Raw genomic sequence first — 9823 nt, forward strand, 5'->3', positions numbered from 1 at the left:
TCGAACTGAGAGTAAAATATCTCCTACTTATCAATTATGGTACATCTTTATAAGAACATAGAGCGTCCATAAAAACCAATTCAAAATATAGACGAGGATAACTCGAGCCACAGTTATTAGTAGCATTACAAATGTGTTACTTCGTTAAGACAAATCAAGGTCATCTGCTGGATCTATAGAATACCCTGGATCCATTGAAACTCAATATGGGATATATTGGGCAATGGGGGCTCCAATACATTAATTATATGAGTAGAAGCGTCAATCAGTTTGGTAGAGAGATGCCTCTTCGGGGCCTTGTCAAGTAGAGAGCTTGGAATGAGCTGTAAGGGATGCTTTGGTGGGCATCAAGGGAGCCGTTTGTAGTAGGAATTGTCCTATCATGTATGAGTAGGTTTTAAGCTTGCATCCTGGTTTGGAGGGAGATCTTTTATACCTTTAGAGATCCACTCTACAATATTGCGTTAAAAGGATAATATTAGGTAAAATTGGAATCACAATACTATGAAGTTAAAAAGGACAATAGTAAGTAAAATTGAAATCACAATTTGAATATTTTGTGAGCACTTAATCATCAATTTTGGAATAGAAACAAGCCTTCCTAGAAATACCTTATATGAACAGTACAGGGGGAATAGACTCTCAATAGCATAAGTAGTTGAAAAGTATTCATTATCATAGATGCATATAAATGAAATAGCAACCTTATCCTAGAAGGAAGAAAGTCTCTTTTTGGCTACCCTTAAATATCACACACAAAAAGAAGAATTAGATGCATATAAATGAAATAGCAAGCTTATCTGTGAAGGAAGAAAGTCTCTTTTTGGCTACCCTTAAATATCACACTAAAAGAAGAATTAAGCTTGGGAAAAAAAATCAAATTCAACTATTTAACACTTTTGATATAGAAATTTAGTGTGTAATGTTTAAACTATTCCCCTATCTTTCGTGATTCGAAAAGATCAGTTGGGTGTGGACTGCACCAGTGGAATTTGAAACACTTGAAAAAATTGGTGATTTGCAATCTCGACATGTGCAGACCTGCAATTATTGGAGAAATAGGCCAAGCAGACCTCACCTTTCATAACCCAGTTCACGGTTTGACCTTCTAAATCTCTGTGGAGCCTCCATGTTATTGGGTGTTCGTACTCATCTCCTCCAAACAACACCCCTCCTTGTGCTGTGAAAGCTTTGCAGGGTTTCGAATACCTATCGCCAGACCAAGTCTTGGACTTGAAGACTAAAAACTTTTGAGGCTTATAATTAGACACCGCCTTTCCCATAGCGCTATCATAGAGAGTCCATTCTCCATCTACATGTGGCCTGTTGGCGGAGGATTGCTCAAACACCCAACTGTTTATGCTTGTTTCGGATGTGACGGCTTTGGAAAGCTTCAAACCAGGGTGATTTGGCGGTTCAAAAGTGGCCTCCACGGTTTCCCCTCTCCCAATATCTGTGATGGGATTCTGTGATGATTTGCCCAATGAAACAGAGTGGACATGGGATTCAACTACAGGTCCTATAGTTATGCCAATCTTTGCTGGAAAGTGCCGCTCATCTTCAAGGCTTGTTGGAATTGACTTTTGTTCCGGTGACGGATCCAGTCGAATTACATTGCACTCAACATTATCATTTTCCACCCTAACCTCAATAAAGTCTCTGAAGATGTTAACCACATAGCGGAATTGAATGACACATTGCAGCTGCTGGTAATTCAAGGCGTTGCAGAGTTGCTTATCAGCAAGCCGTCCCTCGCCCATTCTGCGCATTGACAGTATTCGACTGTAGCTGTTGATGTTCCAGAATCCCGAAAGACTTGAACTGCATTAGGATATTCTAAAATCATTATTTCCCCCTTTATTATCAATCTCGCCGTGTAATAAGCACTTGCAAGTGAACTCGGCAGAAAAACGCCTTACCACATAACCAGTTGCACCAGGTCCTATGAGTGACAAAATATTCTCTACTCTATGACAAAACAATTTCTGTGCTTCGCTTTCGGAGATTTCAGATCGGAAATGCACCATAAAAGAATATCAAGCGAGTGAAAAGAGAGAGTTGAATGCTTGCTTGTACTTCGCAGATTCAATTGTCCTCAGCTGGGTTTTCGTTTGCTGGAGCTTCACGAGATCTGGATCGAAGACTTTTAGATGCACACATGCCCACAGGTTCAAGAATACCTGAAACGTGTTACTCTGGCGTGATTCTAATTCAACAATCCCAAGATCAAAAAGTTTATGAATAGCCGAGGAGAGAGAGAGGGAGATTTTATCGCAAGCTATAAATTCGGATGAAAGGAAGAGTGAATTTGCTGGGCCAAAATGAACGTTTAGCGGAAGGAATTCACGCTTCTTTGATTTCTTCTGGTCGAGGTGGCATACGCAGTCATAAATGTCTGGAAATTGAGAAGTCTGAGTCGGAACTCCTGTGATTGACAGAATTTCCTCTGCTCTACGACATGGCAATTTATCCACCCACCTTTCGAAGATTTGAAATATGGAATAATACAGAAAGGAAAAGCAAGCAACTGAAAAGAGAGAGTTAAATACTTGCTTGTATTTGGCAGGTCCAATTGTGCCCAGCGGGATGTCCATTTGTGGGATGTCGTTACAGTCGAAGGCATTGCAATACACACGTACAAACAAGTTGGAGAATGGCGGGAACGTGTTCTTTAGGTGGGCTTCTTGTCCAACAATCCCAGTAGAGCAGATTCCAAGACTAGAATGCCTACCCATATCCGACGAGATAAAGAGACCGACGTTACTAATACCTTGAAATTCGGATTCAAGGAAAAGTGATCCTGTGTTGTCAAATGAATCTGCGTCGCCAAAATAAATGTTCAGCGAAAGCGGAGGACATTTATGTCCTGACCGGTAGAGACGGCATATCCAGTCGTAAACGTCGTTAAAATCAGTCTTCGACTCTCCCGCTGTCCAGAACTCGGCCCCGTCCATTACTGGTTTGCTCATCATTTTTAGCATGATCTTTTGTTTCAGGCCAACCTTCGGACTTTAATATGCAAGGCCGATAAATCTCTGAACTATTTGAGATGAAATATTACAGTCGACTCAGTCTCAAACGACGTCTTCTGATGGGTTTCGCAGCCAACTTGCACGCGGTTTCGACTAGTATTCAATCTATATCCCATTAAGTCAGTGCGTAGAAATTGTTAAAATGTAAAAGTCTATTGAAAATGGGTCATTATATTGGATCAAATCTGAAGTCAATGGTATCACTTCCTGTGGGTCATCCAACATTATATATACTAGCTTATATATACTTCTATATATATTACGCCGAAAGCAATCGTTCTCGAGGTGCCTATTTTCATTTAATTCCAAGGTTATTTTAATCACAGGTTGGATTTATGAAAATGAAAATAGGCGCCTCGAGAACGACTACTCTCGGTGTAATATATAGAGGTATATATAAGCTAATGGCAATCGCAGCGCAACAGGAAAAGTATTTTCAAATTTTTTCTATTTTTTTTAAGGTAAGTGCTGAATTATTTATTTCTTTTTAAATACAATTGTATAAACTTACTATAAAATTATTCTTGAATATTTTATTTTTTAATTCTATATATGGTGTTTATTTGCATCACTTTAATTTAGTTTTATTTTAAGCATATTGTTACCTAAAATGTTATATTGAAGAGTAGAGTTATAGTTAGGGTTAGCGTTAGTGTTATGGTTGGGGCTATTGTTAGGGTTTGATTTATGGATAGGGTTAGAGTTACGGTTAGGAATAGAGTTACAATTAGAGTCAGTATTAGCATTAGGGTTAGGGCTAGGGTTATTTTTAGGATTATGAATCTTGCTAGGGTTATAGTTAAGGTTAGGTTTAGAATTAGAGTTAGAGTTAATGTTAGGATTAGCGTTAGAATTCGGGTTACAAAAATAGTTAGGTTTAGAATGAGAGTTAGGGTTAGGGTTAAGGAAAGGGCGAGGGTAAGAATAAGGGTTTAGGTTAAACATATAGTTAGGGTTAGGATTAGAATTAGAGTCAGGGTTTGAGTTAGAGGTAGAGTCAGAATTGGAGCTTGAATAAGGGCTAGAGTTAGAGTTTAAATTAGGGTTATAATTAGGCTGAGGGTTAGGGTTAAAATTAGATTTATGGTTAGAGTTAGAGAAAGGGGTAGAGAAAGGGTTAGTTTTAGGGTGATGGTTAAGGTTAGGTTTATATTTAGAGTTAGGGTTGTATATAGAGTTACATCAAGGTTAAGGTTAGGGTAAGGGTTTGAGTTGGGGTTAAGGATAGGGTTAGGGCTATGGTTTTCATGTAGATTAAAGTAAGGGGTAAGGTTAGAGTTAGAGTTTTGAGTCAGCGTTAAGGTTAGAGTTAGGGTTAGGTTACAGTTTTAGTGAAGGTTAAGCTAAGGATTACGGTTAGGATTAGAGTCTAATTATGGTAGAGTTAGATTTATAGTTAGGGTTATATTTAGGGTTAGAGTTAGGGGTAGGATTATGGTTTAGAAAAAGTAATTTTCTTTTTGGCATATTGTAATGTAAAATGTTATAGTCAAACATAGATATATGGTTAGGGACAAAGTTACCATTACAATTAATGTTAACATTAGGGATAGAATAAGGGTTAGGGTTAGCATTAGGGTTAGGGCTAGAGTTAGGGTTAGGGTTTGAGTTATGGTTAAGGTTAGGGTTAGAGTTCCGGTTATGGTTATTGTTAGAGTTATGGTTAAGGTTTGGGTTAGAGTTATGTTTATGGTTAAGGTTAGCGTTAGAGTTATGGTTATGGTTAAGGTTTGGATTAGAGTTATGTTTATGATTAAGGTTAGAGTTAGAGTTATGGTCATAGTTAAGGTTAGGGTTAGAGTTATGGTTATGGTTAGGGTTAGTGTTATAGTAAGGCTAGGGTTAGGGTTTGAGTCAAGGTTAAGGTTAGAGTGAAGGTTAGGGTTTGAGCCAAGATTAAATTAAGGGTTAGGGTTAGGGTTAGAGTCCAATTATGGTAGTGTTAGATTTAGGGTTAGAGTTATGCTCATAGTTAAGGTTAGTGTTAGAGTCCAATCATGGTAGTGTTAGATTTAGGGTTAGAGTTATGCTCATGGTTAAGGTTAGTGTTAGGGTTAGGGTTATTATAGGGCTCGAGTTAGGGTTATTGTAGGGATAGGGTTACGATTTGAGTCAGGGTTAAGGTTAGGTTTAGGATTAGGGTTATGGTTTTAGTTAGGATTAAAGTTAGGGTTAGGGTTAGATTCTAGTTATGGTAGAGTTAGATTTAGGGTTAGAGTTAGGCATAGAGTTATGTTTATGGTTAAGTTTAGGGTTAGAGTTATGCTCATTGTTAAGGTTAGGGTTAGACTTATGGTTATGGTTAGGGTTAGGGTTATAGTAGGTCCAGGGTTAGGGTTAGGGCTTGAGTAAGGGTTAAGGTTCTAGAGTTATGGTTAGGGAAAATTTTTAAGCCAAGATTAAAGTTAGGGTTAGGGTTATGGGTAGAGTCCAATTATGGTAGAGTTAGATTTAGGGTTAGAGTTAGGGACAAATTAATGTTTATGGTTAAGGTTAGTGTTAAAGTTAGGGTTAGGGTTAGTGTTAGAGTTAAGTTTAGGGTTAAGGTTAGAATTAAGTTTAAGTTTAGTGTTAAGGTTAGGGTTAGGGTTAGAGTTAAAGTTAGGGTTAGCATTAGGATGAAAATTAGGGTAAGGGATAGGGTTTGAATTAGAATTAGGGTTCTTGTTAGGGTTAGAGTTACAGACAGGGTTAGAGTTAGAGTTAGGGTTAGGGTTAGGTTTAAAATTAGATTTAGAGTTGGGATTAGGGTTAGGGTTGGAATTAGGGTTAGAAATATAGTTAGGAATAGAGATAGAGTTAGGGTTAGGATAAGGGTAAGAATTAGGGTGACGGTTAGAATTAGGGTTACAAATATAGTTAGGGTTAGTGTTACGGTTCGAATAAGAGTTAGGGTTAGGGTTAGAGATAGAGTTAGAATTAGAGTTCGACTAAGGGTTGGAGTTAGAGTTAGAGTTAGAGTTAGGGTTTTATTTAGGGTTAGAATTAAGGTTAGCATTAGAATTAGTGTTAGAGATAGGGTTATGGTCAGTGTTAGGGTTATGGTTAGGGTTAGCATTAGGGTTAGGGTTAGGGTTAGTGTTAGGGTTATGGTTTGGATTAGCATTAGGGTTAGGGTTACAATTAGAGTTAGAGTTAAAATTAGAGGTAGTGCTAGTGTTAGTGTTCATATAAGAGTTAGAGTTAGGGTTCAAGTTAGAGTTAGAGTTAAAGTTAGAGATAGAGTTGTGATTAGTGTTAGATTAGGGTTAAGGTTAAGATTACCTGATTAGATTTAGGGTTAGGGTTAGAGTTAGGGTTAGGATTAGGATTAGAATTAGGGTTAGGAGGAGAAATAAAGTTAGAGATAGAGTTAGAGTTAGAGTTAGAGTTAGGGTTAGGGTTAGGATTAGGGTTAGTGTTAAAATTAGAATTATCTAGTTAGATTTAGATTTAGAGTTAGGGTTTGTGTTATTATTGCTATTAAGATAATTTTTGGGTTACTAATCATATTATAGCTAATAAAATAATAATTAATAAATATTATTACTCTAAATTATAATTATAGTTTAGATTTAGGGTTAGGGTTAGGGTTAATTGTAATCACACTCTCTCTCACATGTCCCATTCTATAATTCCCTCCCCCCCCCCTCCCAATAATGTATACCCTCCCCACCTCCCCTACATTGTTCTCTTTGTCCATCTCTTTCTCTACATATATAGATACTCCCTCCATAATTATTGTCATTGTCTATCACTATCCGTCATACTCTTCCTCTCCCCATCATTGTCTACATCTCTTTTGGGCCTTATATATTCTTTTTCTTATTTAGCTCATCTCTCCCTACTCCCCTTCTATATATCTACATCTCCTGCCCCCTCTAATCATCTCTCTCTCTCTCTCTCTCTCTCTCTCTCATGGCCTCTCTCTCTCCACCATCTCCATCTCCATCTATTTTGGACCCTTCTTATGCTTTTTCTCTCCATGGCTCATCTCTCCCGCTCTCCCCTTTTCCTTCTACCACCTCTAAAATTATCCTCTCTCTCTCTCTCTCTCTCTCTCTCTCTCTCTCTCTCTCTCTCTCTCTCTCTCACACACACACACACACACACACACACACACACACACACACACACACACACACACACACACACACACACATTGCATCATGTTATTTATCTCACTCTTTCTCTGTATCATGTCGCCTAATGTTAATATTCTCTCTCTCTCTCTCTCTCTCTCTCTCTCTCTCTCTCTCTCTCTCTCTCTCTCTCTCTCTCTCTCTCTCTCTCTCGCTCTCTCTCTCTCTCTCTCACACACACACACACACACACACACACCATCTTCATGTTTATATATATCTAAAATGCTCTATGTATGTCTACCTCATGTCTCTCTCTCTCTCTCTCTCTCTCTCTCTCTCTCTCTCACACACACACACACACACACACACACACATTGCATCATGTTATTTATCTCACTCTTTCTCTGTATCACATCACCTCATGATAATTCCCTCTCTCTCTCTCTCTCTCTCTCTCTCTCTCTCTCTCTCTCTCTCTCTCACATATATTTGATTTAAGTAACAATATTATTATCTTTTCTTTCTTTAAATTAAATATTATGCTAAAATTCATTTGTAAAATCTAAAATAATTTCTAAACTTCAATATTTTACAACCTCCAAAATCTTATTATTTTAATAATAAAATAAAATTACATATATAAAAAAAATTTATTTTTAAGATTTGAAAAAATAATAAACTTTCATAGAAAATGAAAACTGCAAACAAAATAGTAACCAAAAAAGATTTACAGAAATTTTTTCCTTTCTAATTTACAATTCATTACCAAAATAATAGCAGATTTTCAAAAGAAAGAGAATATTTGTGAAAATAAAAACTTTTTGCAATTATCTCAAACTGTTATTACTAAGTTTTTTTAGATTTAATACTATTCTTTGGATGAACTCAGAGATATTAATAATCAATATTTGTAATAATAAAATTAAAAACAACATCAAGACTAACAATAATTATGAAAAAATTAAAAATAGCAGTGACAATAATAATAAGAAAAGAGTAATTTCTTTCAGTTTTTTGTCTCTTCCATGCACCATTTAATCTAATAGTCATGCTCCAATTCACCAAATAAGGAAGAGAATGTAACATGCAGTTTGAACTTTGAGTTTTTAGAATCATGAATTTACGCATGAAATACAGAGAATCAAGCAGTTATAAATTATTAATCACAAGTTCTACGACTGTCTATGTTTGTTATAACAACAGTTACATAAGAATCTTGGGTCAGTCTCATTTGATAAAATTAGATTAAGTACAATGTTAGTCTTGATAGTAGTGTAGTTAAATAAGCATGCGAAAGTCCATATGAGGCATTTCTCAATATAAAATATGGCAATTGTAATATATTTTAAGCAGACGAATTAATACAAAAATTGAAGTTTTTTCTCCATTCTCATTTTGCTGTAGCAATTGTGTTTTTGATATTTTTGATAAGTGCTATAGCATGTTATAGTTAACATTAAATTAATCTTTATTATTATATTTAATAGTAGTTTCAAACATTATTAAAAAGACTCTAAATACAACCAAATCACATAATCTAAGAACTAATACATAAGTACCCATCACAAGAACAGTTAGAATGCCCAAAATTGCTAAAATAATTGCACCTGCAACTGTTGTTACAGAAGGAATTTGTTACTCCAATCTATTATCTTTCTTAGACTAAAGGAGCACAAGAAAAAGTGAGATTGATATTATGAGTTACAAAAGAAATTTGAATGTATTTATAAGTATTTCTGCTCAAATATTTCCTATAACATTGTGTTAATACCAGATTTTCCTTTTTTTCAATTCTATTGCTAAGAAAATCACCATGGACACATTCTATATCTAGAGAAATTATCACATGGGATAAGTCGTTCAACATTGACATAATTATTCGCACCGGTGGGAATGAGCCAGAACATCTCAATCCGCACTTAACCAGATTAAACCATCGAAAGAATAGGTAGTAGGAAGGAACCTATAAATTGGAGCCGCAATAGAGCCAATTCCAAATGCATATCCAGATCTAGAGTCAGTCATTTATCTTTAATCCATTCCCATTTAGTCCCAGCAACGCGCTAATAGCGTCAGGAAGCTCCATGCATGAATCAGAAGAAAATGGATAGATCTGGTTAGGAAAGTACATATTGGACCAAAATATTTCAGAAATAGAAAAGAAGACACCCCTAAAACATTCCCATCAAGCACCATTAACAATGAAAAGTATTATAAAATATATATATCAAATAGATTCTGAATACAAATCTAAATCTAAATTAAACATGAAAGACTAAACTATTAAATGCAAGCCTAAATAGTTATGAACAAAATTCTAAATCTAAATGAAATTAATTAAAATTGAAATCTAAATCAAAGTAGAATATTATAACTAATTTTGAATCTCAATTTACATCTACATCTAAATCTAAATGAAAATGTAAATAAAAAATAGAAATCTCACCTGAAAAAATGTTACTCCAAAACTTCAATTTACTCCTATTCGAAAACTCCAATTTAATCCTCCAATAACCTCCACCTCTTCCTTCCTACAAAAACATAAAATGAAAATGAAATGAGGAGCCTTGGTTTTATAACTTCTGAGAGGGTCCTCATATCCCCCAATAGACGTCTCTTCACATTCCATGAATTTGTTTGAAATTCCCCCACTCCCCGCAAAAAATAAGCATGAATGTGCATGCAAAATTATATTTAACAAAAAAAAATCATATTGAAATTATTTCG

The 9823-nt window shown here is 35.7% G+C and overlaps 1 protein-coding gene across 1 annotated transcript; it reads right to left on the reverse strand.

The window, feature by feature from the left end:
* Positions 1 to 962: 962 nt before the first annotated feature.
* LOC149577001 (uncharacterized) lies at positions 963 to 2027 on the reverse strand. The gene is made up of 2 exons (XM_089795635.1): positions 1888 to 2027; positions 963 to 1788 (listed from the first exon to the last, which is right to left on the reverse strand). The coding sequence occupies exons 1-2, from the start codon at positions 2025 to 2027 to the stop codon at positions 963 to 965; spliced, it is 966 nt and encodes a 321-aa protein (XP_089651761.1).
* Between the last annotated feature and the right edge of the window lie 7796 nt (positions 2028 to 9823).

This window comes from Cupressus sempervirens, chromosome 1 (assembly GCF_028749045.1).
Source record: "Cupressus sempervirens isolate cs-2001-9-10 chromosome 1, ASM2874904v1, whole genome shotgun sequence".
NCBI lineage: Eukaryota > Viridiplantae > Streptophyta > Pinopsida > Cupressales > Cupressaceae > Cupressus > Cupressus sempervirens.